The sequence below is a fragment of the Aricia agestis genome, chromosome 20, assembly GCF_905147365.1.
Source record: "Aricia agestis chromosome 20, ilAriAges1.1, whole genome shotgun sequence".
In the NCBI taxonomy this organism is placed as follows: Eukaryota; Metazoa; Arthropoda; class Insecta; order Lepidoptera; family Lycaenidae; genus Aricia; species Aricia agestis.
Window position 1 is genome coordinate 3,217,852 of NC_056425.1, and position 22,475 is coordinate 3,240,326.

Sequence of the window (22,475 nt, forward strand, 5' to 3'; positions counted from 1 at the left end):
TATGAACGTATGAGAAACGGGTAACAAACAGTCTGCAAGGAAGTATAAAAAACAAAGGTGAAGAACAGTTAGTAATAATCGTATGAGAAAAAACTTGAGAGGTGTCAAGGGACAACCGGATGGAACGAAGTTGCTATGAGAGAGAGAGAGAGAGAGAGACAGACAGACAGAGAAACACGCGCACACCGCACGGCTTACAACTGTAGCAAAAAGTGTCATTACAACTGTTGGTCTAAATTTTTCCGTCTAGCCCCCTTTCGCAACGCGCGATAAGGAACTTCGTTCCAATAAAGGTGACGAACAATGATCGTGTTTATGAAACAAACGGGACAAAGTCAGGAATAATCGTATAAAAATCGTAAAAGAACAGTGACGAACTAAGTCAGCAACAAACGTATAAAAGCTAGACAAAGTGAGAAATCATCACAGGATGGCTGGATGTGAGATAATACACAAATACACAATGATGTTATAGAAGAAAGTGGGCGGCAAGGTGCAGCAAAACCCAACACCAACGGCCAAAGACCGTGCGAAAAATACAAACTTTCTAAATTCTATATGAAAGATTATTTTGTCTTCACATAAAGGTCCTGTCAGAAATAAAACAACTCTAAAAATCTTTATACGAGAAATATAAAAAGGGTAATTTATAAAAAATACGCTAAGAGTGAGAAGCAGAAAGAGTCTTTAAGAATAAAAAGAGCAAAGCGAAGGTTTTTTTGTATTAGTATAGATCTCTATTTCTTATTTGAGAAATACGTCAAAAGCTATGTAGTGAGGTGGTGTTGTTTAATTAAAATACCTACTATTTTTTTCTTTAAAAGTGGTAAAATAGTAAGTTTATGATAAAACTTTTTGTCTGTGATGCTAGTATAGGAATAGGTGTTTTTAATGTAAAAAATATAGCTCAAATCATAACATTTCCTTTGTGAACTATTAAGAAGTACACTTTTTAATGTATTTTTTGAAATAAATAAAAAAATGAATATATTATGATACAGGTTTAATATATTATTTTACATCAACTTATCTTAACTCTAAATATAAAAATATTAAACATTTCATACCATCATTTACAACTCAGACCTTCCATACAACGACACAATTTAATTTAGTTCTGTTGCATTCCATTTTATAGAAAGGGACGCAAATGTCAGATGGTGCCTCTCTTTCGCTCCAAATGTTCGAATTCTGAATTATTGTTGATAAGTAGACAGCGTTTAAAGATTCACAATTATTAATAGTGTAAAGTGTGCAAGTCTTGGTTATATAAGTATTTTTCTATTAATAATTTGCATAATATATTTATTAATATTTACTTTATATTATGGCGTCTACCTTCTTTTGTATGTGTATATTAAATATGACATTTTTTTCTGTAGAACTGTCGTCTTGTTTTGAGAATTTCTGACATAAATGTTAACATGTTTTGTCACTCTCTTAATAGCGCTGCTCCATGGGATGACATGAAACAAGCACGCCTCGCGGGTGGCCGCGCCGGGCGCAAGCTTAACGCAGCGAACGCCCTAACAGAGATAAAAACTAACATTGATAACCATACATTACACATGCGTTTACCCCGGGCGCGCACTAGCGACCAAGCCGCGGCGGCCATCGAAAGTATGGTGTGGCCGCTAGTCGCGTTGCGGCCAGGTGCGCGTGGTCTATGGCGGTTTCATACTAAGGTATCTATCTCGATGGCCGCCGCGGCTTGGCCGCTAGTGCGCGCCCGGGCTTATTCTGAGCAAGAAGAGAGTGCTTTTTACTCTTACATCTATGATATGACTAACATAACCTTTTTATTTATTTAATATCACACTAATTCGTTAATACAGTGGATCCTTCAATATATTTGTCAGTCATATGCTGGCAACACTACACTCTTATTCCAGTCACACCGAGTTTATGTCAGTGTTGCTCACTTCAAAATACTAAAATTTAATTTCAAAATGTATAATAAACTGTTATATTTTTGTATGTATATGTATAAAATTTAACTATTATAAAAGCAATGATGTATGTAAATAAAGCTTCATTTTAATTTTGAGCTGGCAACACTGACAAGTATATTTTGAAACAAAAAAAAGCATTTCCTTTAAACCCTAAGTTCTATAAAAATTAAAATAGTTTCAGTAACACTGGTAACGAATTTGAAGAAACTATAGTTTTTTTAAGTTTTAAGAAAATTTAAGAGTATCACAAAAAAATAATTTTTGACTTTGACGCTAAGTACACGTTATACAAAAAAAAATTGTAAAAAGTTACGCCTCTATATGGCAATTTAGTCGATTGCTTGTTTTGTTTATGATAAAAATGGCAAGGTTTTATACAATTAAATACATTTTTTTTAAATTTGCAAAACGTTATTAAGTAAATAAAATCTAACCCCCTTAAAACCAACCAACCCCCCAACAAATAAAATATTTATACAGCGAGTAACTATACAAGTTAGGCTCGTCTTTGTCTCACATATTGAAAAAATTACAATATGGACGAAGACAGCAAACCTTAAATAGTTATACCCTGTGTAAGGGACCTATCAGTCAGCGAGCGGTCACGCATTCAAGCGTTCTGCGTTCGCATTCTACGTTCGAGCGGTCAGTCACAAGGAGCAATTCTGCCGCAGTCAGAACGCCCCCGGTGTAAGTATATCCATGTGACGTAATACAACACAAAGAACGCAAAACTGACCGCTTGAACGCTTGACCGCGTAACCGCTCTGATGGTCCCTCAATATCAATATTATATTAAAATATCGTAAAAAAATAGTAAGGAGGTATGATATAATATTTTATTAATTAATATACTTTATAATAATATTATTGTTTTAACACTTTTTAATTTCTGTATGTACACACTATGTTGCAATTTGATAAATAGCAAACGAGTTTTTATAAAAAGTTTAATTAGCCGTAATTTCTTATTTAAAAGAAATAAGTATTAAAAGTAGTTACTTACATAATAAAGTTTGACATTTGCATAAAAAAACTTTCAAGCTTGTAATTAAAACATGTCTAATTTGGATAAATGTTTTATAATATGCATACTTGTCTTTTATAATATAATTGATATCATAGTTTTATCATAATACGAGTATTAAATATCTTTTGGGTACTACATAATTTCAGTATTATATATACATAATTTATGATTTGAAACTCAAAGCCTGACCTTAAATACATAGCGGGAATGTTGAAAAGAAAACCGAAAACGTTTTAAATAGTTAAAAAAAAGAATTTTAGTCGCTACATACACGCTATATCAGATCTTGTGACAATAGGATATAGATGTTCAACAGGTGTCACATAAATATATACTTATAGTTCTTGCAATCTACGAGCGCGCGTAGCCTTTATTTGTAGTTGGAAATACGAATAGACATTTTCGTTAGTGTGCGTACCTAACGGAGCAGTCAGTAGCGAGCGAGCCATGTACGCGTGCATAGATATGGTCACTCACACAACTAAGGGCACCGCGCACTCATAGATTGCAAGAACTATACTTGGATGATAAACCTAATCCCCGCGTTCCATTTGATGTTAAAAACGATCAAAACGCTCAATGCCTCCTATTTTTAGCGTTTTGATCGTTTTTAACAACAAATGGAACGCGAGGAATATAAAGGTGCCGGTTGGCAGCGGGCGACATGAAGCAACCGCTGCCAGCCGGCACCTAAGTGTGATTTTTTTTTCATACGACACTAAAAAAATGGCGTAGTGCTTGACGTTATTTCTTACTTTGGCCATGTGCAAAAACAGTCTTGTAAAACTGTATTTGCATATTACTTATTCTTTTTAAACTTCTTATTACTGTTTCTGCTATGTCATTTTGGTAGTATCAGACGCTTAATTTTTAAAAATATTGAAACAGTCTTTGCAGAGATTTTAATAAAATTGTTTATAAAAAAAATAGGAACGTTAAACATACATTAAAATATAATCACTTAATTCATACAGTTTTAATTTTAAATTCTTTAGTAAAAAAATGTAAATTAAATTATGATTTCTATGGAAAATATACTTTTAAAACTTGTTTTAGATTTTTTAACGAATTGACTATTTCAGGCACAATATGTAGATTATAATAACCCTTTTCCGAAAGAAAAAAATCTAAATAAGCGATCAGCGTTTTGACAGCATGATTTTATAAGAAAAATATACAAAATCTAAGATAAATGGTATTATACATTGAGTTACATTTTATGTCTACAAAAAATGTATAAAATAATTTTAATAAAAGTATTATATTATGGCTCTAAATGGTATTTTCCAAAGTACTATCACACATAAAGCTTTTAAGTTTTAACCTAGTTGTAAGGAAAGCTGACCAAATTACGAATACCATCAATGACACTCCAAAACGAGCTCTTGGTCGTTTATATTTAATACAGATTAAAAAACAATACACACATAATATTTGCAATCAGAAGAGATCACTGCTTTTACGCAGCTCTATTGTCTGTGGTACGGCGCCATTTTTAATCGCACAAGGTACACGCAGGCAGACATTTAGAAGTCACTAAAACCGAAATTAGTACATTGACACACTATTACACTAGCATAATAATATTGTTGTGCCAATCATCGCCGTTGAAATTAATTATGGATAGAATACTTTATCTCTGTTTCTCTCATTCATTGTGTGTAGGAAAAAAAGGCGTGACATTTTGACCAACGATTCACATAGAATCAAATAAGTCTAAAAAAATTATCGCCAGTAAACTGCACTATAACATGGCAAGTATGTTAGGCCAAAAGATCAATGTACGAATTTCTCTTTAGTCTTTTGTCTATGGTATCATATCTCTTATCTTTTATCTATGGTCTATCGTATGATACTATTATTCATAATATAATCTGTGGCATAATATAGTCTATGGTCAGTGTCACCTCACTCAGTCGATAGGCGGCGGCACTGCAGGCGGCGCGGCCGGCGGCGCCGTCAGGTAGCCCGCAGTTTGAGGTGTTCCTGTTAAACAATATTGACGCTTTTATTTCTGTCTAAAGCCAAAAGTTGTGTCATTAAAAAAGATACAATTTCTGTGTTGATAAAGAAACACTGATCCAGTGGGTCACTGCTAGGCTCTCGACTCCGGAGCGTCAACATCAAAGGAATAAAACAAAAAATTTCAACGTCGCGCTAATTCACTGTTGCCTTCACGTGGCCGATAATATGGTTTCAGTCCGAGCATGGAAGATTGTAAGCACTTTCGCAAAACATATTTTAAAATACCATCGAGGTAATTGATTCATAGGCAGTTGACGGACCTACGTCAATTAATCGGATTATGCCAATATAATTATTTCATCATCTATCGACTGGGTTTGACAAAACGCGATCAAAATACGTAGGTCCGCCATCTGCCTATGAATCAACTTCTCTGATAGTATTATGCTTATATCTAACATAAAAAATTCTCGTGTCACGGGGATGTGCCACCTGTGAAACGGCTCGACCAATTTTCGTGAATATTAGCGAGCATATCGGCTAGGGTTGAGAATCGGACAACATCTACTTCTTATATTTATAAGTGCATTTGTTGAATTAATAATATTAAATTATTACAACTCGAGCTGACGGCGACCATTGTTTGTGCGATGGGATAGCGATGGACGTTGCCATGGTGCCATACTTATTTAGTCATTTCAATAATATAATATGGGCGAAATATTTTATATGGGAAAACAATGTTTGCCCGGACAGCTAGTATAATATATAATACACTAACCAGCTAAAGCGTTTCGCTGCGGCGCCGCAATAAACAGGTCGTGTCGCTGCGCCGCGTACCGTTCCCAGGCGGGGCGGCGCGCGAGCTCTGCACGTACACGCTCGCCGTGCGCCGGGCTCCGCCCCATCGCCTTCAGGGCGTTGACCGCGCGCGCCGCCGCCCCGCCCGCTAGCCCGCTCTCTAGTAGAGATATTAGCTCGCCGATGAGATCCACTTCTAGCGCCTGGAATAAAAATAATACACATTAAATTGCAGTATTCTTATGGATCTTGAAGAAAACTGATATGAAAGTTAAGTTTAAATTTAAGAGAAAGGATAAAATAACAGGACGGAGCGTTTTTGACAGATCATGTATTCGCGAGAGAGAGCGGAAGGAAGACAAAAAAACAACGACATAGACTACAGATGCATACACGTCAAACAACATCAAGAGATGCGTTCATTATAAAATATAAAGTAATATTAGGATGCGTTCATATTTAATCAGATCTATTGTTATTTTATAAGAGTATGGTCCAACATTTACACGAGCCTGTTTAGGCTGGAGACATTACGAAAATAAAAATCGAAATTTATAAGCTACTGCCTGATAAAAGAAAACTGTATGCCCCGTTTTATCCGAGGCGTAGTTAACATTTTAAAGTACTTAATATATTTACATTAGACTTAAGTCTTTTCACTGTCATCAAACACCTCAATCATAATACATACAGCAGCGTAAATCGTCCGTGTGCTTGAAATGAATTTAGTGTAACAAAGAGTTTCACAAACACTTAATTTTTCTTCGGAGTCCAGCGGGGCTAAAATGGTCGCTTTGAAGAATCATGATATGAATCACAATATGATTCATTTGTCTAAAATCGCAAAATGCAACTCTGCTTGCAATTCATTTCTGTATTTTTGTATTGATTTGACATTTGTCAGTTTGACAGTTTTGACAATTCATTTGCTGAATTGATAGAGAGGAATTGCTAAATGTGACCATTTTAGCCCCGCAGTATTAAATTGCTCTGCGTTGTACTATTTATTATACTCAACTTCAAACAGATTAAATTAACACTAACCTAAAACACCAACTAGTCAGTATTTGCGTTACAACTGAACATAGCCGCGAGCGCGTCGCACGCGCCGCCCACTGACTCGCGACACGTCTTTACATTATATTATTTACCTGCTGTACCTCAATCTGGTAACATAATATATCACAGTCTTCCTAACGTGAACAGACAGTCTATTATAAAGTAACACTAACCTGTAACACCAGTTTATCAGTATTCGCGTTACAACTGAACATAGCCGCGAGCGCCTCACACGCTCCGCCCACGGACTCGCGACACGTTTTCACTGCGGTCTTGACGCCCAACATCACGTCCGTATCGCTGAGAGCGACTACACATGCCTGGTAACAAAAAAAAACACATATAAAGTAGATATTGTGGTCGCAATAATAGACTATTAATAATTTGGAGATCGACTGAAAAAATATTAAACCGTACGTACTTCACCCAATATACCAGGGACGCTACTTACATTTAGTCATGGCTTATACTTTATTTACCAACCAATGTAGGCAAATGTTTTTTTTTAGAATTTAGTGAGTTTATTTTAACAGTAACGTACGTAGATTATAAGCCTTAAAAACAACATAATATATTCCATAATAATATAATGTGTTGTATCAACCGATCTTAATTCCATGGCTGAGAAATAAAAAATCAAAATAACAGTCTCTCTACCTGTGACTCAGCTATCGCAGCCAACACAGGTACGATATGTTTCGGCGCAGCGGGCAGCAATCTTGCTAATCGGGGTAACTCGCCGAGCGCCGCGCACGCATCCGCTAATGGCGGGCGCGCACGTAGCAACGTCGCTAATGCGCACGCACATACTTCGCCGCGACTACCCTGTACGGAGAAGTTTACGATTAGAACTAAAAACGAAAGACGATTATGCAATATTGAGCATTGTTTTTTTTTTAATGAAATAAGGGGGGCAAACGAGCAAACGGGTCACCTGATGGAAAGCAACTTCCGTCGCCCATGGACACTCGCAGCATCAGAAGAGCTGCAGGTGCGTTGCCGGCCTTTTAAGGGGTAACAGGGGAGGGTAGGGAAGGGAATTATAGGGGAGGGTAGGGAAGGAAATAGGGGAGGGTAGGGAAGGGAAAAGGGTAGGGGATTGGGCCTCCGGTAAACTCGGCGAAACACAGCGCAAGCGCTGATTTACGCCGGTTTTCTGTGAGGACGTGGTATTTCTCCGGTCGAGCCGGCCCATTCGTGCCGAAGCATGGCTCTCCCACGTCAAAACATTTACATTTTTGTTTGAACCCCAAGGAGAAAAAATAATCAAACCTTTACGCCACTACTCTATTAACATATTTAGCTAAACAGTAGATCACATGAAGGGCTTCAATAATAATTATTATAAATGAGTTATATACTTTTTGGGCATGGTGCCCAAAATATCAGCCATAAATACTCAAAATAAAAAATAAAATAATAGCATCTGTGTATTTTTAAAAATTAAAATACATTACCTCACTGGCGTCCTTAGAGAGCGAGGTCAGCGTCTCACTGAGCAGTTCCTGTAGAAACCGTTTAGGGCTGCGGAGTGCCCAGTGCGGGTTCTGTAGATACAGGCGCAGGTAGACCCCGCCGACGATGATCTCGCCCGCCGGCGCCCATTCTACCTCGCGCTCTGAAGCCTCACGATCCTCGAAGATGGCGGACGGATCGCGCAACTGATTGTTGTAGTGTCTGAAATGTAGCTTAGTTTTTAGTAGTGAAAAGTATGTCGTTTTTGTAATTGGCGCAAATTTATTTTTATATGAAGGCTTACAGAACCAAAACTGATGAAAGCCATAAAGGCTACGTGCACCATTGTTCAAAATGTTTATTCATTATTCATGTCTAACATTGTTACAATGCAGTTTCGATACAACAAGACTGCTGGGTATTCTCATAAATCTCAAATCAACATCAAAAGTGTTCTCAAATCCTAAAATAATGTCGATTAAGGCGGCGAAAGTCTTACGGTCGTACTCAGAGTAATATTATTTAATCATTAGATAACTTAAATTCAAAATCTTCCTTAAATTAAAAAGTAAAGATAAAAATGCGGTCGTAGGTTGAGTATGTACGCACCTGTCTCTGAGCATCGCGATGTGCGAGCGCGCACGCTCGCGAGCGTCGTCCGTCCACACAAGTTCCGGATGTTCGTGGTTGGAGTCGAGCGCGTGTAACGCCGCCGCAGCGCCCGCCTCGCGCGCCGCCTCCGCGAACACGCCAGGTACGTAACGCGACACCGTCAAACGCACCTGCGTACGCGCAAATAAAGTAAAAAAGTTTTTCCTAGTTTAAAAGTATAAAATGTTTACCACAACTTTGCGGATATTAATTTATCGTGAAAAAGCTGTTTTTGTGTACGGATAGAAGGTAAAGATGGACTACACTTTCTGATTTATAATTTTTGTTTGTAGTTTTAATAGTTTACAAAATAATAAGAATAAGAATAAGAACATTTTTATTTTGTCACCACACAAAACACAATACATACATATTATATGTTCCGTTAACGTCCGAGGTCCTTCATGAGAGTACACCGTTGTTTTCGCAAACTGCCGCTAGATGTCGCTATCCGTTACCTGACTGCGATCTTGCTCATTGTTGCATCGTTTTTCAAATTTTTCTTTTTTTATTTTAAGCATTTTTCTTTTTTTATTTTAAATTTTATTTTATTTTAAAACGGGTGTTTTAAATAACGTCGCTATTCCGTTACATTTAGTTTAAAATGAGTTTTAATAATAATCCGTCTTCGTCGGGTACTCGTAAATCACGCGATCGTAATCGCGACGAAAATTCGGGAAATTCGTCATCATCGTCATCGGAGGATGGAGCCACCCCGAAAAAACGCGCACGCCGTGATAGCAGCGATCTTTTGGACCGAAGGTTTGAAATGTTGGCGCAAAACTTGGTGACACGTGAGTTACTTAATGTCATGCACATTTTACCAGCAAAGATCCAGGCTGTAAATCAAAATAAGCATGCGCAGGTGCCTGATTTAACGATTCCAAGTAATTTAATAAAAGAATCTATAACTAATTTAAACAAAGGCGATTCTATTGAGCAAAATTTATGTCCACCGCCATTTTCGAACCAGAAAGGTGACATTGAAAATTTTTTACGTGCTCCGCCATTTTTGAACCAGCAAGGTGATATTGCAAATTTGAATGTGACAATTAAAGAGCCTTCTATAGCTCAATCGATTCCGGAACGGGTGAATAAAATAGTATCCATGCAAAGATTTAATACTGTAGATTGGAATGCCGTTCGTTATGCTGACGTTCAAAAGAAGTACCGCGCGTTTCCCGCTTTTACGGAATTAAAAGTAAATGAGGAGTTACGGAGATTCGATATAACTAATGATCCGATGAAGTGGTTTAAAATGGAACGGGGTTTCGCAGTCTTATCCAATGCTATTCTAAATCAAAATGAGGTTGTGAATACGGCTTTGCAGTCCTTGCTGAACTGGAGCTCCACGACTGATGAACTTAACCCGACATCTTTGTATAATAAATTAATTGAATTATTTGGAAAAACTCAGCTTATAAAAATACTTCTCAAGATATTTTACAAATAATTTGCGGAAAGCGAGCAGAAGTCATACAGATTCGTAGAAAATCAATCCTAAATAATATAAAAAGTAAATATGTACGTGAGGACATTTCGAACATACCGCCGTCAGTGGATTACATGTTCAATCCTCCGGATTTAAATAGTTATTTACAAAAGATAGGCGGTGTAGATAAAATAGCGGCCAGATTCCCCACAAACGTCGACAAAATTTAGCGGCAAAAAACGAAGTCTTTCGATAATCGTAAGAATGTACCTAAAAGTAAAAATAATTTTCGTGAACATGAACAAAGAACAAAGGGGGGGATCAAAGATAAAAATAAAAAGATACAAGTTCGTCAAAAATGACTCGGACAAAAAGATTTTTTCGGGGGGCTGCCTGCGTCATTATCAAAATTGCTGGGCTCACCTAAAACCTCCCAAAACTATTTTAAAAATGATTTGCGGAGCGAGGATTCCATTCAATCGGTCTCCGCCATTAGTATTACCAACTCGGGGGATAATGAAAAAGTACGAAACGCCGGTTTCATCATCGTCGATGACCGCAGAGGTTACAACCATGCTGAAGAACGGCATACTGGAGCCGGCTCCTTTGACTCATTCATATCTCCCATGTTTTTAATCAAAAAAAGCAACGGCAAAAATCGAGTGATTTTCAATTTGAAAGGTCTGAACCGTTACGTGACTACAAAAAAATTTCATTTGTTCCATCACTACCAGACGCCCAAATTCTTACAATCGGGAGATTGGATGGTGAAGCTAGATATAAGTCAAGCCTATTACCATTTGAGCATAAGGCCAGAGCATCGTGCTACCTACGGCTCAGCTACGGAGGACACTTATTCCAAATTACTTGTTTACCTTTCGGCCTTGCTTCAGCACCAAGAATGTTCGCAACGATTACAAATTGGACAGCGGAAGTAATGCGCTCTTGGGGATTTCGGGTAGTAGTTTATTTGGACGATTATTTTCTGGTTCATCAAGACAGGTCAACACTGTGCAGCCAGGTCCATCCTGTGCAATCAATTTCTTAAGCCACTTAGGTTGGTGTATCAACCGCGAAAAATCAGTAACTACCCCGACGAGAGTTATAGAGTTTTTAGGAATTTTATGGAATACAGAACACAACACAAAGAGTCTTCCGGAAGAAAAGATTTTGAAAATCCGCCAGAGCTTGTTTACTCGCCTTGCAGCCGGCAGTTGGTCCCTCAAACAGGCTCAACGCCTTTTAGGGTATCTCAACTTTGCGACCTTCGTCACCCCCCGGTGAAGGTTGCATTGCCGTACGCTGCAACGCCACAGCAGATTATTACGCAAGACTCCACGTGCTCCAGTTACATATCCACAAGCTGTTCGAGACGAGCTAGAGTGGTGGTTAAAGAACTTGGCCCAGAGCACACCGATTCACTCGAAGCAGCTTCGAACTCATTTCGTGATAACAGACACTTCGGATATCCAGTGGGGAGCAGTAGTAGACGATACCATGATACGTGGATCCTGGGAACAGCATCAATGTCAGTGGCATTGCAATCTCAAAGAAATGTACGCAGTGATCTCGGCAGTTACCGACCAAGCCAGTCGCTTAAGCAACTCACGTGTACTACTCCAGTGCGACAATCGAACCGTAGTGTCATACATAAAGAACGAAGGCGGCACACGATCGTTACCCCTTCTAGAATTGACCAAGGAACTTCCAGCTCTGGTGGATCGCCTAAACGTTGTACTCTGCCCTCACTATCTTCCAGGCGTGTACAATACGGAGGCCGACCAACTGTCACGCAACCGCAGCGGCTCCGAATGGCACCTAAAACACGAGGCGACACGGAAAATATTCGCCCGCTGGGGAACCCCCGAAATAGATTTGTTTGCGTCCAAAGATGCGCACGTCGTACCAAATTATTTATGCTGCTTGGTTTTTACGTCGACATTAATCGACGTAAAAACCAAGCAGCCTCCAGTTCGTGTCGACAGTCTCCATCTGGAAGCCTGGCTAGTTTCGGGTGGGATTCCATCACAACAGACTGGTCCCATCAAGAAAAAGAACTTCTTCTATCCTGTTGGAGAACGTCCACCTTAAAAACCTACTTACCTATTTGGAAGAAATGGTCTCGCTGGTGTTCTCAAAGGAGCATTAATTGTCGTTCACCTCGGCTTGCCGATGTTGCTAGATATTTCGCATACTTACATTTGACTGAAAATCTTGCCTATTGTTCGATTTTAGTTCATAAATCAGCTATAGCTTCAATTTGTGAAACTGTTTCTAGTATAAGCATTTCGTCAAATAATGTCGTGAAACACGTATTGAAAGCTATATCCATAGCTAAGCCTGTAGCACCTAAGGTTCCAATATGGGATGCAAGGATAGTAATCGATTTCTTAAAAAAATCGAAACCTAATTTGGATAACTTATATGATGTTTCTAAACACACTGCCACGGTTCTCTTACTAGCCTCTGGCCGCAGGGTGCATGACCTCACCTTGCTCCATGTAGACAGCAAACATTACATAGATAACGGTAATTCGATTACACTTCATCCCGTGTTCGGATCTAAAACAGATTCCCTAACGCATCGTCAGTCGAGTTGGACCTTATTGAGTGCTCCTCATCAAAATATCGACCCAGTTTTTTGGGTCCATATTTTGATGACGCTAGTCGTGTTCGATGTTCAGTGACTAATTTATTTATTACTAGCAGATCTCCTTTTAGACCAGCCAGCGCGACTATTATCGGAGGTTATGTTAAACGTGTGTTATCTGATGCTAATATACACTCTTCTCCAGGTAGTTTTAGATCAGCTGTTGCTTCATTAAACTGGGTAGAAAATTATCCAATTAATGATATTCTATCCAAAGCTAATTGGAAACATGAGGCTACTTTTAGAAATTTTTATTTAAAGGAAATAGATTCAACTGTAACTGATAATGATTAAAAATGTGCCTCAGAAGTCTTTGTCACAATTTTTTGTGCAAGTTGATTACAAGGCTTATATTATACTTTTCATTTTCAATAATAATTATTACATGATCTATGTTTGTAGTTGTGTGTCACTTAGATCCTTCAATATAAAATATGAATCACATTGTTGCTTTAATTTCAAGCCACCAGGAGATAACAAACAGGTCTCTCATGAAGGACCTCGGACGTTAACGGAACATATAATATAGTATTTTACCTTCCAATAAAATACATATTATGTTTCCAAACGTCCGAGGTCCTGATAATGGCTTCCTGGTGTCCACCCTCATCATCATGAGCTTAACAATGAGCAAGATGGCGGCTTGAAATTTTCTAAGTAAAGCCCGTTGCAGACGATGCGCAGTAGCTTGCGCAAGTACTAATACTACGCATATATTTTCATCGTGTGAACGCATTTTGCTTAGTGAAAGTGCGAGTGCAAGTTGCTTAGTAGCACTAGCTTTGGTCCTCGCGCAAGTGCGACTCATTTGCCCCCGCTCCGTCTACTTCACCCTTGCGCTACTTCACTGGTCATCGTTTGAACATGCGTTGACCAGTACTAGCGCCAGTACTAGCGCCAGTTCAGTCTGTTTGTTGTTTTGGTAAAGATGTAGAAACCTACCACTAGATTGTTGGGGAGTTGGTTGTTTTATTGAGTCTTAATGTTTTAAGTTTGTGAATTAAAAATGAATAAATGGAACTCAGACAAAACTATACAGTTTCTTATGTCTTTATTTCTATTGTCAAACGCATAATTTTCTGGTAATCTTTTGCATCCTCCAAAGCTAGTTCTCGCATTAATAAATTTGACCCCCCAAGTAATTTCCTTCTTGTAATCCATTTTCCCACCCACAATCGTTTTCCTTTTTCTAAATTCTGTATTTCCTGCATCAGTTCCTCTGCTATCACTCCATTTAGCTCTTGAATTAGGCACTTAAAAAGTTTATTCAAAACCATACGCTTGTCCATGGTTGCCTACTATGCACTGGCACTATACAAAGCTACTTCGCGTGATCTTTTTACGTTTGAACGCTGGCGCAAGTACCTGCGCAAGTACTCGCGCAAGCTACTGTGCATCGTCTGCAACGGGCATAATTTTCAGCGAGACCACGTGACCGTCGAAAGCTGGGAGCAGTCAGGTAAAGGTTCGCGAAAACACAACGGTGTACTCTCATGAAGGACCTCGGACGTTTGGAAACATAATATGTATTTTATTGGAAGGTAAAATACTATAATATTGTGTGATGTCAAAAATCATTAATTTATAATTAGATACAAAGTTACATAAAACTTATGTTATTACTGTGTAACTAATTCTCGTAATAAAATACGAAGACATAAACACTTTTGAAGGCTCACCTTAGGTCCGTGCAGTTTGTCAGCCATCATTCTAGCGAGTACCTCCACTGCGGCTTCTCTAGTTTCCGGTATCTTACTATTACAAATTAAATCTAATAGGTATATCACAGCTCCTGAAACGTTGAACGATTGATTTTAACAATTAGATTTTAAAATCTTTTAAACTCCTTTAAATAAGGAGGTAAAGTGTTAAACTGAGGGTACTTTGCAAATTTTTGTAATGTGTTGTCGCAACAGTCTTGTGGATCGGATCTTTATTCACTTTAACTATACCTAAAGCTTAAGTATTAATATTTTTAGTATACCGTTAAGATAACAAGATTAAAACAATACATTGTTAACATAAACAAAATAACTAACCTTTAGCCAACGCCTCTCTAACGAGCGCCGTGTTCGCCAACAACGCGGTCAGCGCTGCCAGCGCTTCGTCCGGGGCGGGTCTAGCCAGCAACGGCAGTAGGTGTCCGAGTAACGCCGCAGCCGCAATGTCCTCCACGCACGCCCGCGCGCCCGCTGCCGACCGCAGCGCTCGCAGCGCCGCCCCGCGCGCCGCAGCCAACGACAGCAGACCGAATATGACGCCGAAACGACCGATACACTGTAGCTCTGCGCCTGATAAGATATAATTACATTAAACTTACAATTTAAAGTTTTTAATAAGTGAAGTGTAGAATTAAATTGTATAATAATGACCTCATTCTCACAAAATATCCGTAGCAACGTAAACATTACCATAAGTAATACTAACGAAAGCGCATTCAGTTCAAACGGTATTAAAACACAATCTTAACCGCAGAATTGACTTACCAGGATTCTTTATAATACAATTGGCAAGGGCGTTGAGTGCACTGGTCATGTTTTCGATGCGTTCTTCTGTCATTTCCAGCTGTGTCTCCGTGTGAAGGAACTCCAATAAGTCGATGACGAATTGCTGAGGGTTCTGAAAACAAAATATTTTGCTACAAATACACAAATTTTATATGCCTCCGTTAGCTCCACCCACTAACTAAACGCTAATACTAGCTCCGCCTCCTTCCTCATTACACAAAAATCTATTTGGTAGCTGCAGGTGCGTTGCCGGCCTTTTAAGAAGAAATAGGGTAATAGGGGAGGGCAGGGATGGGAATAGGGTAGGGGATTGGACCTCCGGTAAACTCACTCACTCGGCGAAACACAGCGTAAGCGCTGTTTCACGCAGGTTTTCTGTGAGAACGTGGTATTTCTCCGGTCAAGCCGGCCCATTCGTGCCGAAGCGTGGCTCTCCCACGTCAAAATATTTAAACGTTGACACTAGCCCCGCCCCCTTTACACTCCTTACCTCAATAGTAAAGTCCGGCTGCTCATTGTATATCCCCACATAGACTCCGCCCACAACCAACAGTTGATCATGCGCGGAGTAAGTAAAAGGCGGTACCAGCGGCCCGTCTATATTGTTCGCACACGCCCGTAATGTCTCACGCAGTTGCGCCCGCGTCGAGTTGTCCCACACTAGATACGGCGTACGCCAGTTAGACGTTAGCGTCTTGAGGAGCTAAAATAAAAATATGAAATTAGCACGTAACCAACATCGGAACAACGCCGCCGTATTGTAAATTGTCACATTGAGGAACATTATATTATAATGTTTCGTCATCATTGGCCTTTACGTCTGTGCCAGACGATTTACGGCGTATTGGTCTGTGTAACAGCTCTTTTCATGGCTGTGCAAGCCGATACGCGACCGACATAGACGACCACAGTAACGACAGGAGAAATTAGAGGTTGATGGTACAGAACTTTGATTTTTGTGTTTTTTATCTTTCAGAGCTTGGAACCAGGCATCATCGCAAATCTTACTACCCTCCATTATCCGTTTGCGCCAATCTGCTCTGTTTTCCGCGAGCCTCTCCCAGTTGCGGTGATCAATTCCGAAAGCCATCATGTCGCGCTTTGCACAATCTTTAAAGCGAAGTAACGGCCTTCCCACATTTCTTTTAGCACTCGCTACCTCGCTTAGCATAACACGTCGTGGTAAGCGAGAGGGTTCCATTCTGTACACGTGTCCAAGCCAGCGTAGACGTCGCTGCTTTAGCAGTGCCGTCAAGCTAGGTAGCTGTGCTATTTCTAATACCCTCTCGTTTGTGACCCTGTCTTGCCATGTCAAGCCCAAAATTTTGCGTAGGCAACGCATATAAAAGGCGTTAAGACGACGCTCTTGTTTTGCGTACGTTGTCCAGGTTTCGGCACCATACAAGTTAATGTTTCGTACAAGCATCATTATTCATTATACATAATATTATTAATGAATTTCCTGAAATAAAAACTATCAATGACGTCATTTTGTTATACGGCTGTTTCACATCTAAAATGAAGAGTCCCATGACAATGTCACCAAAGCGCCAAATTATTCTTGTTATTCCGTAATAAAATGTTTAATGTAACTTATTTAATCACTGTGTTTAATGGAAAATCAGACTACCGTATAAATTGGATCAATTATTGCAAACTTTTAACTAAAATTGCGCTTACCTCATGCGTGTCCGGCGCGGCCAGCTTCTCGCACAAGTACGGCGTGAGCAGCGTGTGTAGCGCCGTACGTATACGCTCGTCAGCGTCCGAGCGCTCCGCGTGCGGGCCGTACATCGCCGCCAGGGCTATTATACTTTGTGTCGCAAGACGGTTCGCCACCTCCTAATGATGTAATGATTGAAATTAAAGTCTTCTAACGGCCGTTCCCAATATTTGATCTATCTCTGGTTTTGCCCTACTAGAGATAGGAATAGCTCACAATTGACATAAAATATATGTCTCTAATGTCTAATGTGAGCTATTCCTATCTCTAGTAGGGCAAAACCAGAGATAGATCAAATATTGGGAACGGCCGTTAGGCAACAACATAATATCATGAAAGTTAACAAACATACATCACAAAGTTAACAAACAAACAAACATACTTATATAAAATACTAGCCGTCCCGGTGAACTTGGTGTCACTTTAAAACCTTCCCTGGACTTCTACGAATATTTTAAGACTAAAATTAGCCCAATCCGTTCAGCCGTTTTCGAGTTTTATTGCGACTAACACATTTGAAAATCCATTTTTATATATAAGAAGTTAAGCTATATAGCGAAGATTTTTATTTTAATATGTGTGTAAATTAAAGCACTAATGAACACTTATTACAAAAGAAATATTATGTTGTTTTTCATTGTGCCTCTTTACATTTAGTCTCGACATGTATATTGTGTACTTACTTATATACAAAAGTCGAAGTTTGCAATTATATGAAATAAAAGCGACTAGCCTGTTCACTCGGCACATCGTTCCCAAGGCCGCTCTCGCTGAGCGTGTAGTCGTATCGCAGGGCCGCTGGCAGTAACACGTGTAGCGCGCCCGCGTCCGCTAGCGCCGTGCGTATACTCGGCTCGGCCGCCAGCGCCGCCATCGCTTCTGCGCCCGCGCATGACGTGTCGCCCAACTCCTGTACCATTCGATATTTCGATTCATATTAACAAAAACATAATATTTGTTATTTCAAACGTACTTATTTAAATTTTGAAAATATATTTTTTTTACAAAACTTTCAACAAATAATAATAGGGTGAGATTTTTTTATTTAAATCATCTTAGCATTATTTATACAAACACGTGCAAACCATAAATCATAACGAAAAAACAATTAAATTATCATGTTTATATTATAACTTATGGTTTGGGAATTAAGATAATAAAAACAAATATTTTCATGACGTAATAACTTGTGGGCGGTCCTCAGGGGCGGTCCTTTACAAACAGAAGAACGTACCGTGCGTTTCACGAGCGGTATGAGGTCCGAGGCGAGCGTGGGCAGGGCGGCGGCAGCGGCGCGGCAGGTGGGGAAGCGCGCGGCCACGGCGAAGCAGCGCGCGCACGCCGCACACACCTCCGACGCCGCGCCGCTCGACCCCACCACGCCCACGCAGCGTGATAGCGCCGCGCTCAGCACCTACGGATATTTTATAGAATTACAAACTCAATGAACTGTCAAAATGTTGCTGGTACTGTTTGAGATATTATTTAAACCAGTTTTTACAGTCGTGTTATCGTGTGTTATTCGTTTTACTTGTGTCATATTTTCCAAAAAAATTTAAACTTAACTTTTTTTCAAAAAGCTTTTTTACACGTGTGGTTATATTTCGATCTGAAGACGGCCATTATGTTTTGGTGTCAATGTCAGCAGGCTAAGAACTGCTAAAATGCCTAGCCTGTTTTACCCGTATAGATCTCATTTAACAGCTTTTTAGGGTCATTTAACAATCTAAGGTCCTACAACAGTACCTGCAGGCCGCCCTCGCGACACAGCTCCTCGGCGTTGAGCGCGGAGCAGGCGACGGTGGCGCGCGCGAGCTGCGCGGCGGCAGGCAGCAGCGGTGCGCGGTCCGCGAACAGCGCCTCCGCCTCCGTCTCCAGCCGCGCCGTCCGCAGCAGCTGCCCGTACCCCGCGTACTTGTACGGCGCGAGAACTGGAAAACGTATAGGTATTTATTAAGCAAGAACACAATAGACAGAACAAACCAGTGGGCCAACTTAGAGATCTTTTCAAAAATACGTTTGACATTACCATATCGGCCGGCGCGCGCCGTGACACTGTGTTACTTATCCGTTCATAACGTGCTTACACGTAGGTTACACGCTCATTTTCTCGTCAGTTCAGTCGATCAATCTGCTAAGATTAACGCGAAACCGAACGACTAACTTGTTGATTGACGGACTAATCACATCTTTATTATATATTTTTTAGCCATCAATATGACTAACGCCAGATTGATCAGAAACTGAACGTGTAACCTACGTCAGTATTCAGTCAAAATGTCAGTAATAATTTAACTGGCGTATTAAAGTAAGCTATAATTTCGCCTGTTGGAATAATGAAGATCGGAGTCACATGACATTAAAGTTTGTACTATATTAAATATTAATGCATCACTCACCGTCCGAGTATCTCTTGAATAGAATAGTCTGTGTGCGTAGTATGAGCAGTATATTATTCGTGTTGGGTCCCTCGCCTGTCCACAAGTTGCGACTGCATAGAAACTCGTACGCTTGGTTCACGGCTTCAAAGCGATCCTGCAAAGACAAATTTTTAATTAAACTATTTTTATCGCTATAAGATACGAAACAGTTTATTGAATGACAATAACGAAAGTCAAGCACATTGCTATGAGCGTCGACCTTTCTTTCGACATGATTGAAGGTCATTTATGTTTTGTGAAATCGTTGTCTGCTCTCAATAAATTATAGAGGTTAACGTGATCGTTATTCGTTCTCTATTTATACATAATAGGATGGTACTGCTGCACCAGGCTGTAGTAAGCGCGTCGCACGGCCGCCTCGTTTCCCGCTGTCGGCGTCAACCCGAGCGACGCGGTCGCGTACGTTAAAGAGACGCGATGTATTCGCATCGCAGCTAATGAGCATTGACCTTCTATCATCTTATATATCTATATCTCACTCACCCGGCCCTCAGGATTCTTGTCAGGATGGTACTGCTGCGCCAGGCGGTAGTAAGCGCGTCGCACGGCCGCCTCGTCGCCCGCCGTCGGCGTCAACCCGAGCGCCGCGTACGCCTGCTCCGCCGTCATCGAAGCCGGCTTCTTCTCGACCTCACGACGCCACGCCTCCAACACTTCTTTTAGGAGCTCCACCTTTGAAGACATGGATTGGTTAAAATTAAGTATACGCAGGCCATGTACGCAAACACGTACGTGTGCGTATTTATACAAAGTACATCCTGAAGACGCGGGTCTCGCAATTACATAACTGTTATTATGTTAACACAAAACCCGTCACGCTTTAGACATACACAATTATACACATTTAATACACCGTACAAGGTTTTATTAATAAGAGAAGAGAAATAATAATAATAATAATATCTATGGACGCACCACGTCAGTCTGGCCCCATGCTAATTACCTAAAGGACTTGTGTTACGAGACAACGGATATATATTTAATACTTTTTTACTATACATAATATATTTAAGATTTTTATAATATTATATGATATATATGATACACATATTTAATACACATCCATGACCCAGAAACATTTTTGAAAACTTTTTGTTCCATCGGCGGGACGATCGAACCCTATAACCATGGGCGTACCGAGGGGGGGGCAGGCGGGGCATGCACGCAATTTCCCACACATATACGTACCGGATCCGGTATCGGCCAATCCGGGAACCGTGATTCGTCGCACAGGTGTCGCAAGTAGAACATGTGGCAGAACAGCTCGGAGCGCAGCTGCGGATAGCAGACGGCCGGGCAAGCGAGGTAGGGGTAGCGGGCGGCGACGTGTGCGCGTAGACGGGGCGTGAACTCCCCGATGTGGGCGGACACTTTCATTATTAGGAGGCGTCTGTAATACGGTGATTTTGTCAAAATAGAATTCTTATTTCGTGATCACTAATACGGTCTATATTTTTGGTTTCAGTCAGTTTATCGTCTGCTAATTCAGAATTACAAGTGATGTTAATAAAACGCTAAATAACTAATTAAGTGTGTAGAATATCGTACTGTGCAATAATTAAATTATTTAAAGGTCTATTTGCTAGGACACAAATCTTAACTTGCTGAGGGTTAGAACTTAGATTAAAGATACTATATTACAATATGTTACGTTGATGACATAAAAATACTCGTTTATTCTTTTGAGCACGATTATGCAAACTTGTAATGACTAATGACATTTTGATTTGAGTAATACTTAAACTAACCTCATTTCCGAGTTCCATATCGCCTCGGGCGTGTCCCACTCGCCGAGGAATATCTGTGCGAACTTCTCCGCGCCGTGGTTTTCCAGATAACACACCATCGCTTCAGGCAACAGCTGACCGAGTATCGAACGCTGAATTATGTCTGAGGAACTCTGAGAAAAGACACAATTGTATTATATACTAACAGATAAATAATTTATTTACAAATGGCGGATCTAAGTTATTTGGTTGAGTTATTTCTAGGCTCAAACGCAATGACAAGACATTTGCGATTTATATTGTGCATTTGCGGATGGCCTATAACCTACACAATTTTTTTTGGTTATGTCTGGAATCATTCACAATCGTCAAAACACAATAATTAACATTGACTTGACATAAACTTTTGCGACAAGATTTACACATTGTAATTAATTTCTACAAATGCAGCTTTAAAATATGCCTTATGTAGTATTAACAACCAAATACAGTAATTCTTTCAACTATAACACTTTCAAACTTACTTGGTCCGCTCTAAAGGCTTGCTTCATGTGAGTCAACCGCAAAAATCTCGCGATGGGTAGCAGATTCGAGCCCGTATAAAGCAGCATAAAGTAGAAAACTCCCGTGAGGTATAACTTCGATATTTCCGGATTGTCTTGCATTATTTCGTACAAAAGTGTTGCAACCTGTGGATAGTCAAAGTATATATTTTTTTTGGAAATGATACACACTTTTATATGTCAAGTCTTAAACTATTAAATTAATTTAAGTTACCTTTTCCACCAGTATTGGGTCGAAAGTCAAAAGCAACTGGACGATATGCGCTAAAGACGCCGGTTCAGACAACAATCTTTTCACTTTTGGTAATGGCCTTATTATGGCGTCTTCTTCGTCCCTGTGGAATAAAATATTATGTCATAATATATTACGTTCATACATCTGAAATTTGTACTCATAACATTATATTTTGCATTATCACTGTTTGCACACCGACGCTGCGAATTACGACAAAATGGCTGACAGATCAAGTTTCTCGTACGCTAAACGACAAAGTATTATGTTATCTCGCTCGATCGCTT

The 22,475-nt window shown here is 39.8% G+C and overlaps 1 protein-coding gene across 2 annotated transcripts in view; it reads right to left on the reverse strand.

Annotated features, from left to right (window-relative positions):
- Window positions 1-4,183: 4,183 nt before the first annotated feature.
- Window positions 4,184-22,475, reverse strand: part of LOC121737206 (dnaJ homolog subfamily C member 13) — a 37,363-nt gene continuing 19,071 nt past the window's right edge. For both annotated transcript variants that reach the window (XM_042128809.1, XM_042128808.1), the window contains 20 exons: window positions 22,171-22,291; window positions 21,918-22,082; window positions 21,415-21,566; window positions 20,855-21,056; window positions 20,150-20,338; window positions 19,625-19,760; window positions 18,972-19,156; window positions 18,460-18,639; window positions 17,959-18,135; window positions 17,183-17,344; window positions 15,993-16,205; window positions 15,482-15,614; window positions 15,035-15,286; window positions 14,675-14,787; window positions 8,872-9,044; window positions 8,265-8,484; window positions 7,465-7,632; window positions 6,981-7,127; window positions 5,729-5,951; window positions 4,184-4,968 (listed from right to left, as the gene is read on the reverse strand). In XM_042128809.1, the coding sequence (XP_041984743.1) occupies window positions 4,895-4,968; window positions 5,729-5,951; window positions 6,981-7,127; window positions 7,465-7,632; window positions 8,265-8,484; window positions 8,872-9,044; window positions 14,675-14,787; window positions 15,035-15,286; window positions 15,482-15,614; window positions 15,993-16,205; window positions 17,183-17,344; window positions 17,959-18,135; window positions 18,460-18,639; window positions 18,972-19,156; window positions 19,625-19,760; window positions 20,150-20,338; window positions 20,855-21,056; window positions 21,415-21,566; window positions 21,918-22,082; window positions 22,171-22,291 (3,385 nt within the window). In that variant the 3' untranslated portion in view covers window positions 4,184-4,894. The remainder of the gene's footprint in view (window positions 4,969-5,728; window positions 5,952-6,980; window positions 7,128-7,464; window positions 7,633-8,264; window positions 8,485-8,871; window positions 9,045-14,674; window positions 14,788-15,034; window positions 15,287-15,481; window positions 15,615-15,992; window positions 16,206-17,182; window positions 17,345-17,958; window positions 18,136-18,459; window positions 18,640-18,971; window positions 19,157-19,624; window positions 19,761-20,149; window positions 20,339-20,854; window positions 21,057-21,414; window positions 21,567-21,917; window positions 22,083-22,170; window positions 22,292-22,475) is intronic.